The following is an 18,819-nucleotide window of genomic DNA, read 5'->3' on the forward strand; positions in this document are numbered from 1 at the left end:
TGTATCACAGACGGCCACCCATTACCTCCTATAGCCTGTCCCACGAACAAGTTATATTATCAATGGGCCGAGAAAACATCTCTCATAACAGTGGGATGCGCATTCCAAACCCTGTTCATATCATGAACATCATGGGTTTCCGCAATACTAATCCTAGTTTAATACACTGCCAGGATATCCAACCTTCAACGAGCACGAATGCATTCGCCATACCAAGACTCAGTGTTAAGCCTACACAGTCGCATACCCATAATCATTAAGCTGGTTCAAAAAACAAATGTGATCATCTACTACCTTCAGACATCCATTTACGTGATAATACGTACTATCTTTGACATACCGGTGTCCTGAATAGGCCTGGCAATATCAAGCTTTCACATACATGATCTCGGGTGAACCAACCCCTTCCGAATCGGGGGGAGGTATTGGTCGGATTGCATTATACCTCAAGTACTTGGGGCTGAGATACGGTTTCGCCCATTCTGATGAATGAATGTTGTTATAGTGGAGGATTGAACATTATGGTGAGGGCAGGTACATACCTATCATCAAGGGTGAATTGTACTGGCTCATATAATCCCCGGGAAGAATCTGGGTTGTGAGTATCATATGGGTTTTTGTACCCTTATGACTTCAGAAAGAGCTATCTTTTGCCAAAAGAGCACTTGGAGTGGTACACGGAGGTCGACGGCGACTGTTCTATGATGCTATGAGTATAGGCAAATCATCATCAGCGGATCTCGTACAAGGGATGGACATGCGTTATGGGTCGTTCAAAGCAACGAGGAGGACAAGGAAATAGGCCAACTGAATTTTCTTGCGCATTCTGTGCTATTTGACATGCGGCACGTTGTATGCCTTGGTCATATCGAATGGCGAAGAACGACCTGGGTCAGTGTGACCACGAGATCCCGTCATCGACTATCTGAAGATATTGTTGGTTGCCGGTATAGTTTGCGGGTTGATGAGCTGGATGATACTACGTTCGTTCTTACAAAGACCTGCACCTGTTCTGATCATGTGGTTATACCCTATGGATATCAGATTGTCAAACAATCCTTCTTCGGTCGCCCTCATATATCTCGACATTGGTAGTGGTTTGTTTATCTTGACGAAGGCATCGAGCAAGCTTCTTCCAGGCATAGACATGACATTTGGTCAAGCTAAAGAATGCTTCACGCGGATTGGCACACATTATTCGCGCCTACCTCGAGACTTGTGGTGTCTTGGGCTTACTATTTACTCAGGTATTATCGTTTTATCCTAGGAGGTGGATTCCTCTTACACTGTCAGGTATACCATGCCATGATCAGAAGCGTTAATGATGGGTCAGTTCACGAGTTGGAAGAAAAGGTCCTCGGGGAGGATGCGTTTCACACTGGTATGAGCAGTGAGCCTGTATAAATAGTAGCTAGGGCATCATGGCAGAGCTGTTGGACGGGTTTTCTTTGTGCATGTGTCACAGGTATAGACTACCCCTGCCAGTCCCTTCAAGCTGGCTGGAAGAATGATACCCAGCGAGGCGATGTATGCTTTGAAGACCGGTACATGGGTTGCCAGCTCACTGATTCGATGTAATACCACAGCAGAGCAGTCTAGCTGGAACTCATGCTGCAGGTGTATGGGCCGGAGTTCTATTGGTTTGCCTGTCGGTAGAACTACTGGCTTGTGTCAGGGTTGACATTGTTTCAAATAAGGGAGCGTGTATCGGTAGGACATGTTGTTACACATCTCGCTCTTGCAGAGTTGCACTAGCTATCCAGCAGTATTTTCATAGCTGTGTGGGTTAATCAATTGGATCTTGCTTTAACGTACTGAGCGGTTAAACTGATTTTTGTATACCTCTCGCTGAGCGACCTTGACATATGCACCTGCTTGAAGCTATTTATTCGTATGTTGGCCAGACAGATACTACCAGATTCCTCAAGATATATGGCCTAATGTACGATCAGGATTAAGAAATTCGTGGCCTATTCTGGTCTAAACCCCATTGGAGAGGCTGCACGAGACGAATAGATTAGGACTCTGAGAGGAGAATGGGGACTGGAAACTGTACGTACTCTGATTGCTATAACTCACTGTCTCATCGCTCCGAGACTCGGATCCATGCTGGAGTCACCAGCTTGTTGTACCCGTCGTAGCTGTCCTAGCGAATCAAGCTCTCGCAGCTGCGATAGACGAATCAATGCGAAGCCATTGGCATCCATGCAATGACTTCACCTGGTTACTGGTTCGGTTCACCGGGCAAAGTTAGACGGGCAGAGTCGGAGAGAGAGAGAGTCAGGACCCTGGCCGAGCTGGCGGAGGACAAGCTTCCGGCTCCCCACCGAGCTGTCATGCCCATTACGTACCGACCCCTCCTCCCGCTTTATTTAATCCTCCCTCTTCCCCGCCTTGTTAGTTGTTTCTTGCTCTTCTCCATCTCATCCATCCCATCCATCATCCAATTCCAACTCACTCCATCGAGTCTCATCACAAGTCATCCTCTCCAGCTTGCTCCAAGCATACATCGTACTGACCTTTTCATAGAACCAACCTGCAATGTAATTTCACCTGCGGACCCTCGGGTCTCACTTCTCTCGATGGAAGCCATGCACTGCCTTTGGCTGGACACTCAATGATCAGGTATCTCAGGTAATTCTGGGCATGGACCGGTGTTCGTTCCTATCCGGGCAGTGGCTCTGCCGCCTGCTTCGGCTCTGGGTTCGTTCTGAGATTATACGGTTAAACTTGATCTGGATAATACCAGCGAAAGGATCATGCCTTCCCTCATCCTACTTGATGTGGAATAGCTAACAGTTCTCAGTCACCCTGTGTGACCTGAATCTTGATCATGTCTCCCCCCGCTGCCATCTTCGAGCCCACCGTGGCCCCTACTGGCATCAAGGCCAACGTGGTGGTCCCTCAGGCTGCTCCCGTCAAGGAATCCTCTCAGACCCAGCTGCTGGACCACTTTGCTGGCAAATGGGAGGACTTCAAGTTTGCTCCCATCCGCGAGAGCCAGGTCTCTCGTGCGATGACTAGGCGGTACTTTCAGGATCTGGACAAGTACGCCGAGAGTGACATTGTCATTGTCGGTGCTGGTTCTTGCGGTTTGAGTACTGCCTATGTGCTGGCCAAGGCTCGTCCGGACTTGAAGATTGCCATCATCGAGGCCAATGTTTCTCCTGGTTCGTCTGCCACCTCCTTTCTATCGTTGAATAACCACACTAACTCGTCTAGGTGGTGGTGCCTGGCTCGGCGGTCAGCTCTTCTCCGCCATGATCATGCGTCGGCCGGCGGAGGTGTTCCTGAACGAATTGGGCGTGCCCTACGAGGAAGATGCCAATCCCAACTATGTGGTGGTCAAGCATGCCTCCCTTTTTACCTCGACCCTGTTGTCCAAGGTCCTCTCTTTCCCCAATGTCAAGCTCTTCAATGCCACCAGCGTGGAGGACCTGATCACCCGTCCGGCTGCCAACGGCAACCCGAAGGAAACTCAGATTGCCGGTGTGGTGGTGAACTGGACTCTGGTCACCCTCCACCACGATGACCAGTCGTGCATGGATCCCAACACCATCAACGCTCCGGTCATCATCAGTACGACTGGCCACGATGGTCCGTTTGGTGCCTTTTCGGCCAAGCGACTGGTGTCCATGGCCACTGTTGACAAGCTGGGTGGCATGCGCGGCTTGGACATGAACTCGGCCGAGGACGCCATCGTCAAGAACACTCGTGAGGTCACCAAGGGTCTGATCATCGGCGGCATGGAGCTGTCTGAGATTGACGGCTTCAACCGCATGGGACCTACTTTTGGTGCCATGGTGCTCAGCGGTGTCAAGGCGGCCGAGGAGGCGCTGCAGATCTTTGACGAGCGCCAGCGCGAGTGTGCTGAGTAACTCTCCTGGAAAGGATGTGTTAGTCTCACTCTTTACGTTTGATATTTGATACGGGAGCACCAGATCGATCTGGGAACATGATGTCGTGTTCATTAATGACACTCTTTATGACAATCCATTGATTATTGCAACCATGCCAGACACTGTAAGCTGTGGACATGTAGGAGTAGCCCGAAACCGATGATACTACATTCAGCCGGGTTGCAGTGCGGGAAGATGCAGAGTGCAACGTACTCGACTAAATCGGAGGATTGCAAACCCTTTCAGTCGATTGCAGCTTTTTGCAAAGATTCCACAGGATATGACCGAACCCAGCAGGTGATTGCCTGCCTTAGAGCGGCACTCGCATATTCCTGGACAGGTCGCCCGCTCCCATAAAAGGCACCTCTTCCTCTGTTCCTCCATCCTTCTTTCCATCAAGCAAATCAGCTCCAAAGAGCAGGGCATTGGCCCTGAACGAAGAATATAATCAAGCAACTCAGTGGAGGATTAGACTCCAATGTATCGGCCCCTCCACCTGTTCACAGTCTATGACTCCCTCTTCCAACTGCCTCGCCAAGACTGCCGTCAACCAGCGGTCATCTCGTGTTTGTCTATACACCAACTCTATGTCATCCATCGTCGGTCTGGGTCTCCATATCGCGCCATCACCGAACGCCTACGCAGGCCTCGTCCTTCAAGTCTGGAAAGTCGCTAACCTTTATTATCTCTATGTGACCTTGGTACAGTGCAATACAACTCGTCTTATTCAGTGGTGGCTTGCGCGCTGCGGCAGAGATGTTTTGCATTCATATAGGCCTTAATACGGTATAATCCGTTCGCCTTGGTAGCCTTAGTGCTTGGTGGCTTGCGTGCTATAGCAAATGTTGATTCGGACATATATGAGTCTCGAGACGGTCTCAAGACGACACCAATCCAGATCGCCTTAGTCCGTGGTGGCTTGCGTGCTGTGGCAGGGGTTGCTTCGGGGCCTCAATACGTTTCAATCCTAATCGCCTTAATCTGTGTTGTCCTGCTTGCTGTGGCAAAGGTTGTCCTGACTTCGGACTCAGCGCCCTTTTACGAAGAATTTCGCATTGACTTAAGGGTCAAGCTACGCAAACACGTCAGATCTCCCTGCATGCTAAGATGGGGTTCATCACTTAGCGCTCAGCCTATTGTATTCGAGAACTATGATGACCTACGATAAGTTTGGCATGCTCCGGGCGGGATGGTATAGCCATACGAACTTTCGATCTTAGGCGCGATTTGAATGAGGCCATATCCCGGTGCTTCGTGTTTTTGGCTCTCTGTGGGAGACGTTCAGGAGTAGGTCAAGGCTTACATCGGAGGGCTTGAGTCCCAGTCTGAAATGGCATGACACTGGAGCGTGTGTGCTCCGACACTGCACTGAAATTATTATTTACAGTGGAGGCGCAGGAGGGTTGGAGTTCCCTGCTTCACGCACGGCGAGTGCGACTATCCTGAGAGTCATAAAACTTCTTATTTGCAAAGGATCTATCCTGGAAATCAGTCTGTGGCCGCGCTCATTCCTCGTCTCCCAGCTATGCAATGAGGGCACATCTTTTAGTATATTACAGACATCCAGACATTCAAGCACTGCAAAAGCCCAGTGCTATGAAGGAACCCTATGGCATCGGCTCCCGAGTGCAGAAATCAACGTGCCTCCCAAGCAGCCAAGTCGGATACCTCGACACCTCCTCGGATTCAGCTATATCCCGTTATCAATCCTCCACCAGCAGTTCTACATGAGGACGAGACAAGCAGAGGAAATTCCAAGCTGGTCGGTGTCTCATGAACACATGCTTCAACAGCCAAGCGATACCTTCGATCTTATGCCAAGGGATACTTCCTTCCAATATATTGACAAAGGACCGTCTCAAACTATTCACATCTACATGGCTTCTGTGTTGATTCCTTGTGGTCGCTTCCTCCAAAGTGCTCTACTGATGGCCGCGGTATCCTCAGCTTACGCTGTGCCAAATGACGGTTAATCATTGACGAAGATACACGCTCACAGCTACTCGCCAATGCTGGGTGGTATGAGGGACAAATGGTACATTGACCTTGTCCAGGACTGGATCCTCAGGAGCCACGCATTTGACCATAATGGCGGTACAAGTTGTGTCACTGGCAGGTGGGTGACGGTCAACTAAACCCTCGCTCGACTGATTGCGATGATATTTTCGAGATCCCCACATTGGAAGACATCAAAGACAACTACTACAGCAGTCTTCAAACGTGTTGAAGGTAATATAGCAAAGTAATGACCACAATGCATCGCGCAGCATCTCGTCATCGACATCAGCTCGACCCGCTGATGAGAGAGATCTGATAGCTTGGATAACAGGGAATCACTGAACATCCCAAGACACCCGAACGGAGAAGAAACAGTTTATCGTACTTCCAAAATGTTTGTCTTGAAGATGTCGCACACGGTTTCAATCATGGGCTTTTTGCACCTCATATATGAGTATCCTCTACTGCTTTCGACTTAGAGTACCGTCCATTGAAGACCCATTCCAAAGGTCACCAGTTGCTCCTCCTTATGAGCTCTGGGTCTCAAAGTGTGAAGGATAAATTGAACCGTCGGGCCGCTCCAGCTACATGGGACCTCAAGCCTTGATAGCATTGGGGCCAGACTGTGACGCGGGTGATGTCCCGTTCTCCAGGTTCTTCTGGTGTGGGACATGCCACCGCTGGAGGATCCCAATCATCGTCGGTGCAATGCAAACCTCATCTGGTCTTAGTTTTGGATGCACAATAATCGCCAGCAAGCAACTCATGCTTTCGAAGGATTCACTGCATTTTCTTTCAAAGCCGCCTCTACCCTCCTGTCCAAACCATCAGAGTACATCAGTCAGGCCCTTTTTCCGTACCCAGTATCTGGGAGATGATATCTGAAGATTCGACGGGCTTGGAGCATCTGGCCAGGGACAACTATACGCTGTCGTCTACAACCTCCTATCCAATCTCCTTGATTGTATCGAACAGATCGTGTGGACCTCGCTTGCAAGTTCTACCAGGAAGATATGACAGACATCATACCTCGAGCTCTATCCTCTGAATGGGGATATCTACCCAGAAAACCACGCTGCACATAACCTAGCTACCGTGGGTTATTAACGGGTGTATCACAGCCCTTTCTCCCCAGGATCAATGATCCTCTCTCTCTCTTATGAGTCACTCCTGGGTCATTGAAGTTTTCTGTCAGATCCCTGCGTACAGGGACCTCACCTGAGGGCTATATAAACCTCCTACGAAGCCTCACCTTGCTCACGAGCACGCATATTTCCCCTCCAACTAAGTGGTAGCGGTAGTAGGCTACCGCTGATATCGTCATCCTCACCCTGCCTGTATTAATTTTCCTTCGCCCTGGATCAAGATGTTCAAGAGAACATCTGAGCCTCTCAACTCGATCAGTTTGCTGCCTGATCCCTGCATAATACGCCTTGCTCAGGTCGATAGGTGGGAGTGTGGAGACTGCGAGCCAATTATACCTTCACATGCAACACACAAAGTCGCTTATCATGCTTCCCTCATGATTCCAATGGAGACTAATTCAACTCGGAAGAACTTGAATACCGGTCGTGGTACTCAGTCAGTACCTAACATCTCATGCCCGACACGATCGGATGTCTCGAGCTGCTTCCCGAGCCTTCATCAATAAGCACCGTCAGGAATATATGAAGCTCGATATATGGATATCCTTCAGTCTAGCTCTTTCCATGCATTCGACCAATGCGGAAGCTGGAACGCATGGCTCCAACAACACCAGCATGTGCCATTCATGCATCGGCATGCATCAGCTCCATGACTTATCCGTATACAGGATGAATTCTATCGAGACTGGGATGAAGATAAGGAAGTTCCAACGTCCAGAAACAACCCAGTCCACATTCTCTGACCAAGCATTGGTCATCAAATCCATTCTATACCTGTGTGTATGTGTTTGATAGAGGGAAGCAGGCATCTCACTATCGTCTGATCTCTGTCAGCTACGATACCCCATATATCAGTCGGCTCGATGGGAGATGTGAGGCTACAGTCATCCGCCACCGATCGAGCTTCTGTCTCGGATTCTACTATATGATCCTCATGTTGGTGCAGCTTGGGGTGCCCTGAGGCAATCGACCTTAGATCTTTCCCCATATATGGTTGTGGATATAGGTGGGCGACGTGGAGGCAGTGTGTTCTCTCTTCCTGTCTGGACAGACTCACCCTGTTCCATCTGCGACCTATTCCAATCAGTTCAACTGGGCTGGAGGGGTGGCAAACGAATGGCCTTGATGCAGACGGGTGTCTCTTAGCCTACCAACTTCATACCTCCAATCCGTACAGCTGGGAGTAGACGAGCTTCGCTGGTCATTAATCATTGAGCCAATTTCACTTCATCTCATCTCTTCAGCCATTCCTCATCTACTAGTTTCAACCCGGAGAAATCCAGAGACAGGGTTCTCGCTCTCGCACTGGTCTACGACCATCCTCACCATCCGATTCACTCTTGTCTCATCTCTTCAGCCATTTGTCCTCATCTGATAAATCCAGACACAGGGTTCTCTCTCGCACTGGTCTAATACACACTACTCACCGTTCAATCTCGCCACATCCGAAAAGAAGCCAAGAAGACTAAGTCGGGTTCTTGTTCGGCAACATCTACCGACTGTCTCGCCAAACTACCACCTCACCTAACCAGAACCAACTCACGCAAAAGACGTTCCGTCTTGGCCTGGACTGGACTGGATAGACCTGCTCAGATGCCGTTCTGACCCGAAAACCAGCCAATACCCGCGTCCCAGCCCTGCATACCTAACTAAACCCATCCCGGGAGATAGATCTGAAATAGATACACCTGAGGTTCTTGCAGAGTGCTTGTCCCAAACCATAGTCCATGTTGTGATGCTTGACTCTCGATGATGAATACAGGACGAGATCGGAGATAAATCTTCTCCTATCGCGTCTCTCAACCATCCTATATCAAACCCGACGCCATCTCATCTCCCAGCCTACTGTCAGCACTATTCACGGATAATGATGGCATGTGATAGGGAGCTTCCAAGCGAACCAACCCGCACCTGACACAAAATCCTCAAGGAATACCACCACGGTCGATCATTCCTTTTCAAAAGCAAGAAGGAAAAAAGTCAACATTCACAGTCTGCCTGATACTGTGCTTTTCATGCATTACCCATATTCAATTTCTCGTCTCGACACAGACACCATTTACTGGGGGGGGGGTTGAACAAGGGCGGACATGGAGGCTATGAAGCAGCGAAAGAAGATATAATCTGAGACCAAAGATTACATCTCATCCAAACAAAGCACCTGATAACGAAGACAAGGAAAAGGAAGCGGAGCTGTATAAAAATGCAGAGGGAGTCCGCGTTGTAGCTGGTCTGCCCTAACCAAACCCACACACATAATCCACCAGAATCAAACGGGAGAGGCAGAAACAAAGCCACCCTGACGCGAAGGTAAACGAGTCTTTTCTCGGGGGAGGAGGACGAAATGAAGGGGGAGAACAGAAGCAGGAGGCCAGAGAGCCGTATTATCTGAGAGATGGACTAGCTTCTACTATCCCAACTTAGATGTTGCCGGCTATTCGTTTATTCTTTGGACAGTCGTCAAAATCTGGGTGCGTTTCATGGGTTAGGCTGCAGAGAAAGGACCATCTCCGCTCAGAGAAACTCTTTTTTATCTGGTTATGGAATCTAATACATGCTCGGATCTATTCAGGTCAGATCAGATTAGTATACGCAACCACTTCTCTGCTGTCATCCGGACTTGACTACGCTTCCACATTGTATCCACAACAGAGTTGGTCATTCAGGATACTTGCTATGAGAAAATCCAACTCCAAAACGCCAACGCAAAATACCAAATGCTCCACAGGAATAACGCATGATATCTCCCGACTCCGTACCTTCAATTCTATCCTAGAATGAATAAACCCAATCATTCCCGATACTGAGATTAACATCACCACGAAGAACCTTAGGATCAAGGTGCCATGTTTGTGGTCAAACAATACCAAACCTGGTAATATGCAAAGAAACATCCCAGGAAGGGAGTCTATAACTAAATTATAGCCTATCTACTGTGAGTCAGGTACTTCTTGAACGAATCCGACTATCGTACCTTACATAGTCATCAGGTCTGGCTTCTTAGCCTGTGATAGATGCTATATCCTGGATGTTGGATCTCATAGTCCATAACGATGGCGATAGTTGATAAGTCACGGTACTCAGACATATGGATGGACTGTGGGTTTGCAGTGGGCTTGTATGGGATTCCCATCCCTGTCCACTCAGTTCTCGGTTCTTCTGTGTCTGTTCATGGGGTCAGTATACTGTACAGAAGGGGAATATGACACATCTATCGGATGTAATCTAATCATCTTACAGAACCAGATCGGGGTTAAATTCAAACCCAAGAAATGGACATTCACGTGGTGCTTCGGTAAATGGGAAGGAGAAAGGAAAGGGAGGTACGAGGGATGTTTCTTAAATTGAAGTATCTGTCTGTCGGTCGGTCGGTCTGGTTCTCTCTCTTACGTCTCGTGGACTTAGTGTATACACCGTGTATACTCCGTACACTATCTACGATGGGAGAGAAGAGTGACGATGTGTAGATGATACGTAAGGGATTGGTTTATGGGGGCTTGCTGAATATGTTTGAGGCTGTTGGGAGGTCTGTAATCTGTATCTTCAATAAATATGAGTGGGGTGGGGTTGGGGTGTGGTGGATGGAGGATGAGGATTGAGATGGAGATGGGGGTGGAGGGTTATAGGTTACATTGGATTGCCGGGGTTTGTACTGGGTAAATATGAAATGGATATGGAAGTGAATATTTACAATATTTACAAATTACCTAGATGCTAATATTTGCATAATAATCATGCGTTGCGGCTTGCAATCTGCTTCGCATTCTGTACCTCCCATTCAAACTCCTTCAGCGCGCGCAGCTCGCTCGACATGAACAACCCGCCAATCAACCCATCCAAGATGCCCGCACCAAAGTTCAGCGTGCTCACCAGCACCAAGATAAATGCCACGTAGGGTAGATGGTCGCCTGTCCACCACACGCCCACGAAACACCCGATCGAGATAATGACCGAGGCAACAAAATGCGCCAGTCGCCAGCGCAGCTGGGACTGCTCTCGCTGCACGTATTTGTAGATCATCGCGAGGATCATGTCGTACGTGTCCGACGTCAGGGACGTGTTCGGAGCCATGGTGGCATACTCCTTGGTATCTCCCTCCGTTCGCCCCCCAACTCGGGTGATCACCGCCTCAACTGCAAAGTGATCACTCAGCGAGCACCGCAGCGTAGGATGTCTCTCCGTCATCGACAGCCGGGTCGACTCAACTGACCACCGCGGCGCCGGATACAACGGAGCATATCCACCGTCCCCAACAAAGATATAATCCAATCGCTTCCCCTTCGGACAAGGAGCATCCTTGTCAACCACCACATCCTCCCCCTTCTCCAACCGCTTCTGATCCTCCTTTTCCCAGCGCCACGTATTAAACTTCCCATCACAAGTAGCCCCATTCTCCAGCAGATTAAACTCCGCCGACGGCACCGGCTTCCCCCGTTTCTGCTCCACAGGATCAATGGCCGCTCCAACCGACGAATCCGGGTGCAGGACCTGCCATACATCCCGGACCGGACTATGCGCCTGGATCAACTGGTGTGCGAACGACGACGGCAACATATTGAAGTCTCCCAGACCGATGACCAAATGTCCCCGCTCCGCAGCGCCCCGCATCAGCTTGGCGATTTCCCACGCCTGCGCAGTTCGATGACAGATGTATGAATCGTTGGGTTCCCGCTCGTACGGCGCGTGGAGATGTGTGCAAAAGACCTCGGCGACATCCTCCACTCCAGCCCCGAAGCGGATGCGCGCACAGGCAACCCCCTTCCCGACGTACCAGTCGCCGCGGAAGAAGGCCGTCGGACGGCCATTGAGCGGGTATGCGTACATGCTGCTTTCTTCAATGGGCCATTTGGAGAGAATAGCGAGGCCGGCGCCCCAGATGCCGCCGTAATAAAACTTGCCGTAGGGGAGGATGTGGCGGGTTTGCTGGCGGATGGAGTCGTAGTCTTGCTGGGTCCAGCATTCTTGAAGACCAACAATTTCAGGGGGAGGATCCGCGATGGCTAGCTGGCGACCGATCTCGGCAAGACGAGCATGGCGATGTTTAGCGATGTATTTGAGGCCCCAGCAGTTCAGGGTGAAGATGCGGATGTGGGTGGGGGTGGTGGGGGTATCGGCAGGAGGGGAGGAAAGCGGTTCGGAGGCAGTCATTGTAGATGATTGTTGTGTCACTGTCACATATCAAAAAAAATAACAGGGAGAAGAAGGACAAGGATGAAGGATGTGAATAGCTGATGATGAGGTGAATGTCGGCTGATCAATAGGAGAGGGAATGAAATCATGCCTCACCGCCTTGAATGGCCGGACAAATCCTCACCGCCTGCCTCAAAGCGGCGGATCGTCACGAGGGATGCCGCGGCGATGAAAGAAATCATCGCGATCGCGGTGCTTCTTCTTCTCCCTCTTCTCCCTGCCACTTGCTTCTCGCGCTCCTTGGTCGCTCTCATGGATGGCTCCACCCATCGTCCCAAGCGCCGTCGCCTCGACATCACCCCCAAGGCCCAGAATGGCTTCATCCATTCTCCCGTAGAATCCTCGTCCGACGAGTTGGCCGCGGGCTCCGACCACGACGAGGCCGAACGCCGCCGCGCCAGCTGGTCCATCCAGAAGGCATATCCCCCACAGCGCCCATATCGCCGTTCGCGCAGCTTCAGCGGCTCCGAGAGTCCCGATGAACTAGCCGTCGACGCGAAGGAGTACTGGTCGGCACGGAACCGCGTTCGCAGGTCGCCCTCGGAGCAGCCGAGCGCGGAGCCTTCCTCGGAGCGATACGACGAAGAGGAGGAGGAAGACGATGAAGAGGACGACGAACCCGAAGCCGAAGCCGAACCTGACCTCGAGCCTGAGACGGAACTCGAACCGGAACCAGAAGCCGAACCTGAACAGGAAGACGGCGCTGACGCCGATGTCGAAGAGACTGAAATGGCCGACGGCGATGTAGAGGTCGATGCATCGTACGCGGAACGGTCGCCCACTCCGGTACCTCAACCACCACCGCCGCCGCCAAAACCGGACAAAGTGAATTATCACCAGAAGTATTTACTACGGGGTCATCTGCGGGGAGTCTCGGCGGTGCGCTTCTCGCCGGACTCCTCCATGATTGCAAGCGGAGGTGGGTATTCCAATCTTTGTGTTGCTGGTGTCGCTGATTGTTGTAGGGGCGGACGGGGCTGTCAAGGTGTGGGATACAGGCACAGGACGACTAATCCATACGTTCGAGGGCCATCTGGCGGGCATCTCCACCATCTCGTGGAGTCCAGACGGAGCGACCATTGCATCTGGGTCGGATGATAAAACGATCCGACTGTGGAATGTTTTGACAGTAGGTGTCTGTCGCCATCTCATTAAGGTCTCGCTAACTAGGTATAGGGCAAAGCTCATCCGATCCCCTTCATCGGTCACCACAACTACGTCTACCAAATTGCGTTTTCGCCCAAAGGCAACATGCTCGTCAGCGGGTCTTACGACGAGGCGGTATTCCTGTGGGATGTGCGGTCGGCGCGGGTGATGCGGTCGCTCCCCGCTCACTCCGATCCAGTGGGCGGCATCGATGTGGTTTGGGACGGGACGCTGATCGCGTCGTGCGCGACCGATGGGTTGATTCGAATCTGGGACACGGCGACGGGCCAGTGTTTGCGGACCATCGTGCACGAAGACAACCCGCCGGTGACGGCGGTCAAGTTCTCCCCGAACGGCAAATACGTGTTGGCGTGGACGCTGGACGACTGCGTGCGACTGTGGGACTACGTCGAGGGGCGCTGCATCAAGACCTACCAGGGCCACACCAACCGAAAGTACAGTCTGCAGGGCGGATTCGGGGTATACGGGGTGCGCGGGGGTCCGGTGCACGCGTTTGCCGTCAGCGGCAGCGAGGACGGAGCGGTACTCTGCTGGGACGTGGTGAGCAAGCAGGTGCTGCAACGCATCGAGGGCCACACGGGGGTGGTATTGGGGGTAGACACATGCACGTTGGGCGAAGCGCGACTGATGGTGAGCTGCGGCTTGGATGGAACCGTCCGAGTATGGGAGGAAACCGCCGAGCCAAACCCATCATCAGAAACAGAGATGACCGACGAGACGACTCCGCAAACCAACGGGCAAAACGACGGTCAGTCAGGGCCAGCCCCAGCGCCCATCCCCGAACCCGAAGACACGGAGATGGGCGAAGCCACGGGCCCCGAGGGATAGGATAGGGTGTACATTATTCCGAAGCGAAAAGGACGGCGGCGTTACGGGATGTATAATAGACACGAGGGATGATGATATACTGACATTAATATCGACTACCAAGAGTGGCATCACCATTGCCACTGATACCTATCATACCATAACATACCATACATATGACATTACACTCCATTGTCATGATCGATCCATTACATAGTACAGAGGGTATTCGTCTAACAACCAATCAACAAGACACCCAACATCCCCACGGCAGTCAATCCATCAAGAAAAGAAAAAAAAAAACATTCAATCAATCTCTCAATCAAAGAAAAAAAAATTAAAAATTGATAAGAGAGAAGACCCCCACCAAAGAAGAGAAAAACTACCCAAGTGACCCTCTCATCTTCCAATTTCCAACCCTACAGAAATAAATCGAAATCAAGATTTTCCAACTGAAATAAAAAATAAAAATAAAACAAACACATTACCACAAGAAATCAACCCAAAATAACTCCTAGCCCGTGCCCGTGCCCATGCCATGATCCAATCCACGGACAAGTCGGCACACTCAACCACGGAACATCCAAACTCATCTCCCCTTCACCAATGACATTACATTAGGATGATGCATCCATGGAACAAAAACCAATAGTTGCTATAGGGGGTGATTTCTGTGTTTAGGGGTTTCAGGTTTCAGGTTTGGGGTCTGGATTTCTGGGTATGGTGGTTTGTTTTAGGAGGGGGAGTCTGTCTAGGGGGATTGGATTGGGTTGAGTTAGATGAATTGGATTAAAATTGTTAATGAAATGAGATGTAATGGAAGTTTAATTGGATTGGATTTGATTGGTTTCTATTGTATCGAGTTTCACCAAGCGACTCGTCCCCGGAATATGTCTTGAGAAGAAGATGAAAATAAGCAACAACGATGAAGGTATCATAGGCGATAATAGTCAAGTAAAGAGACAGCAGATAGACAGCAGATGATAAGGGTAGGAAGCTACGCAACGTAGGACTTTCCACTCGCGCTCAACTCCTCCCCGCTGAGCAGATACCCATCCGCACACATGAAATACGCATACCGTCCCACGCCACTCTGGCTGTCCAACCACGGCAGCACCTCGTCCAGGAAATCCGCCCCCGAAGTCGTATCGCCTCCGGCAGACATGTCGCTGGTCAGGGCGAACTCAGTCACCCAGGTCTCTTCTAGCCCGTAGTCGTCCGCCACTTGCATGGCTTCCTGAACGAACGACTTGAATTCGTCGGCCGTGGTGCCGTACCAGTGCACGGCCAGGACAGACATTTCGCACGAGCTGCAGTCCGACAGGAAGGACTTCATCCAGCTGAGTCCCTCGCCTTCAGTGGTGCTGCTGGTCACGGCCGGGGTGACCAGCTTGGCCTTGCCAGAGTATGGGGTGATATAATTCTTGTAGGAGGTGGCGGCTTCGGAGGGGGTCATAGAGGCTTGGTAGGAAGCGTCGGGCTCGTTGAAGCCCAAGATGTAGCTGCTGCCGCTGGCGAGGGCGACTTCGATGGCTGCCAGCCAGCCAGTGAACATCTTGGAGCCCCAAAGCATGGGTACGTATTCGACGTTGCTGGGGAGGCTGCCGTCGACGTACATGTTCCAATCGTACGCCCACGAGACGGTGCCGTTGCCCGAGGCGCCAGACGACAGCGTGTGCACGGTGGAGGCGGAGTTGTAGGCGGCGCCACGCTTGGAGCCCGAGGACCGCTTGGAGGCAACGTGGGTGGAGCGGTGCTTGTGGCTGTGGCCATTGTGAGGGATGGCAAGGACAGCGCTGGCCAAAGTGGTGGCAGTGAGGAAGGATTTGAAGGACACCATGATGTTGGTTACGGGTTGGGTATCAAGTGATGGATATGTATAACTTTTTGAGGAGAAGACCGGTTCTCTGGCAAAGAGTGGATGCTTGACTTCTAAGAGTCAGGCAATATGTTCAGGGAATAAATGAATGACTCGACCGTGCACGGCACAGGAAGAATAAGGAGAGGCTGGATGGACAGGTGAGGGAGAAAGAGCGAGGAAAAGAGGAGAAAGAGGGCGGTTATATAGACGCCGGCCAGACAACAGCATCAGACTTAGGGCTGGCTGCTTTTTTCAAGCGCCATTCTGCTCCGACCAATCAGACCCCACCCAGGAGGGGAAATTGTCGCTCTCTGCGCATGCAGAGTTGAACTAGTGCGAGTCGTTGCTTTTTCCATTGTCCGGCGACGCCTCTGATTGACCGAATTGGGCGTTCCTGACCCCCTGCGTCTTCACCGCGGCCGATCCATGGAACGTCATCGGGCGCGATCCGTGTGTCGCTCAGGGACAGTGGGACACCAAAGGTGACGCCCATTATTCAGCCAGGCACCTTCCAATTGGCACTGGACAGTGGACAGCGGACAGCTGGGAGATTCCGGTTGTTGTTCCTGCAGTGGTGCGGATACCTGCAGCTGATCCGTCCAGTGGATGTATCTGATTATCCCTAACCTATGATGTATGTGCATGTCTACCCAACTATCCCGTACTTTTTTTTCTGCTCGATTGATGGAATCACCTCGATTGATGCCGTCCTGTCGGTCCAGTGTCTGGCAGCCTGGCAGGCTGTGGCAGCGGCCAGACCACGCCTTAGGGCAGCACTAGTTTAGTGTCGGCTTAGTTCACCATCTGGCCGGGAGAAGCGCCCACTGCAACCCCCCACTTCAGTCCAGACTCGCCTGCATTCTCGTGATGCCTTGTTCTCATGTAATGATGGTTTTGCCTCGGACCACTTCAACCAGAGTTCACTAACTCTCGTCAAGCATACCCGTTGTGCAGCAGATGCTGACCGTCCTTGGGTGACCTTGGCGAGCAGCTCTACAGCTTGGCAATCCCCCTTTCGGAGGCTGTCTCCTTGGTGGCTGGGTATTTTTAACCCGTCTGAGTTGCGTGGCGTTAATCCAGGCCTTATGCCGGGCGGAGCGGCTGTCGAGAGGCCGCGTCCGGTAGGCAGCGGTCTCCCACGCGTGCCGGCTCTTTATTCGCTGGGGGGATTGTTTGTTTCATCAGGCGGATAGCGTCAGGTACGGAAGAAGCAAGAATTGATGCCGAATTTCCGGGTTGTGTGGACTGTGGATGTGGACAGAACTGCAGGTTGTCGTTGATGGCTGGCTTCATTGGTGATGAACCCCTCACTGGCCAGACGATGGAGACTCGAGACTAGTGAGTGATGCGTCACGGCGGACGGAGAGTGTCTCAGCATGGCACTAATGACTGTGGCGTAACGGCCACCCCACCGATCCATCGGTTTTGAACTTCTGATCAGGACTATTGAGATTTGAGAAATGTAGATTCAGATGTCAAATTGTTGTGGTGAAACTTGACAGTGAAAGTGAAAGCATAATGGAAGGGAGATTTGGGGGTCGCAAGAATGGGCGGTCGCCTGAAACGCGTATGGAAAGATTAGAAACAGTGAAAGAGGCAGCCAATACGGTGCCTCGAATTCGAGGCATCGTCCACAAGCTTACCGAGTACAAAGACTACACTTCCAGAGGATTGGTGGCATGCTCCACCCAAGTCAAGCAAGAATTGTTCTGATGTCCCACTGCACTCCGTCCGTCCGCCTCCGCGATGCACAGATCAACTCTCCGAATTAATGTCCGGACAGAGCACAACATGGACACAACCGATGCACCCCCATCAGCTGATTATCGCCCTGCTTACCCGCTGTCCAACTCCTCGTTGCCATACCCGAGGTAATGCACTCCCCTCCTGGATCCACCCCTCTCTCTGTCAATCCCGATCATCCTCCCCTCACCAAGCACCAAGCAAACACATGGCATGGCCGTCAAATTCCAGCACACGAACCACTTCATAGTCCAAACCTAATCGCATCCTCCTCCACCACTCAGACTCAACAACTCTCTCCCTCCACTACACATCTCAAACGAACCACACCGTCACCGCCGATCCACTGCGTTTCAGATCCGTCGCGTTGCGCCAATGACAGCCTCCACAGTGCGGCCGCTCACCGACTGCCAGGTACACCACCACCACAGCCGGCGGTGATTCAGGCACACCACGTACCTTACAGGTGGACCTTCAGCACCGCTCGCTCATACGTCGGAAATCTCTGCCTACACAGGCCACCACACCGCTGCAACGCAACGTGGATGTGGATATAGATGCCGATGTGGATTTGGGCAGACCGGGAACGAGCCCCGCTCCTATGAGATCGTCTGGTTCGAACGGAGGTCAACGGAAATGCGATAATCGTGCAGTTCATCATCCATCCCATTCGTAATCCCTGTCGTCGGGACAGTCCAAGGTTTGGTACCTGTTGCTTCCGGAAGGGATAGACGGGTTGTCGGGTCTTGGATAAGGCATCAACTAATTGCAGCTCACATATGATACAGTGGTAGGGATCACTCAGCTTACAGATCAACCAGCAGTTCACAGCAGCAACCCCTCTCCTCTACCTATCTACCAGCGGTGTTGAGCCCGAGAGACTGCACAGCTTGCGGAATTCACACCCCTGTATCCCTGCAACCTAGAACTTTGCCCTGCGAAGCTACTCTATACATCTCACGGATATCCTCGCCTCATCCCTTTCTAGCCTATCACTGTGAAGCGACCA

The 18,819-nt window shown here is 51.5% G+C and overlaps 4 protein-coding genes across 4 annotated transcripts; 2 read left to right on the plus strand and 2 right to left on the minus strand.

Annotated features, from left to right (window-relative positions):
- Positions 1-2,434: 2,434 nt before the first annotated feature.
- Positions 2,435-4,011, plus strand: thiA (thiamine thiazole synthase). The gene is made up of 3 exons (XM_025717757.1): positions 2,435-2,478; positions 2,530-3,170; positions 3,223-4,011. The coding sequence occupies exons 2-3, from the start codon at positions 2,834-2,836 to the stop codon at positions 3,876-3,878; spliced, it is 993 nt and encodes a 330-aa protein (XP_025575684.1). The 5' UTR covers positions 2,435-2,478; positions 2,530-2,833; the 3' UTR covers positions 3,879-4,011.
- A 6,704-nt stretch (positions 4,012-10,715) lies between these two features.
- Positions 10,716-12,263, minus strand: BO80DRAFT_424905 (inositol phosphosphingolipid phospholipase). Its single transcript, XM_025719394.1, has one exon. It carries the CDS (start codon positions 12,188-12,190, stop codon positions 10,775-10,777), a length of 1,416 nt encoding a protein of 471 aa, XP_025575685.1. The 5' UTR covers positions 12,191-12,263; the 3' UTR covers positions 10,716-10,774.
- Positions 12,264-12,434: 171 nt separating this feature from the next.
- BO80DRAFT_381450 (WD40 repeat domain-containing protein) lies at positions 12,435-14,428 on the plus strand. The gene is made up of 3 exons (XM_025716843.1): positions 12,435-13,151; positions 13,198-13,361; positions 13,409-14,428. Exons 1-3 carry the CDS (start codon positions 12,485-12,487, stop codon positions 14,225-14,227), a joined length of 1,650 nt encoding a protein of 549 aa, XP_025575686.1. The 5' UTR covers positions 12,435-12,484; the 3' UTR covers positions 14,228-14,428.
- Positions 14,429-14,971: 543 nt separating this feature from the next.
- Positions 14,972-16,195, minus strand: BO80DRAFT_66554 (glycoside hydrolase family 128 protein). Its single transcript, XM_025724689.1, has one exon. It carries the CDS (start codon positions 16,044-16,046, stop codon positions 15,204-15,206), a length of 843 nt encoding a protein of 280 aa, XP_025575687.1. The 5' UTR covers positions 16,047-16,195; the 3' UTR covers positions 14,972-15,203.
- Positions 16,196-18,819: the final 2,624 nt, after the last annotated feature.

This window comes from Aspergillus ibericus (genome assembly GCF_003184845.1).
Source record: "Aspergillus ibericus CBS 121593 unplaced genomic scaffold BO80scaffold_18, whole genome shotgun sequence".
Classification (NCBI taxonomy): domain Eukaryota; kingdom Fungi; phylum Ascomycota; class Eurotiomycetes; order Eurotiales; family Aspergillaceae; genus Aspergillus; species Aspergillus ibericus.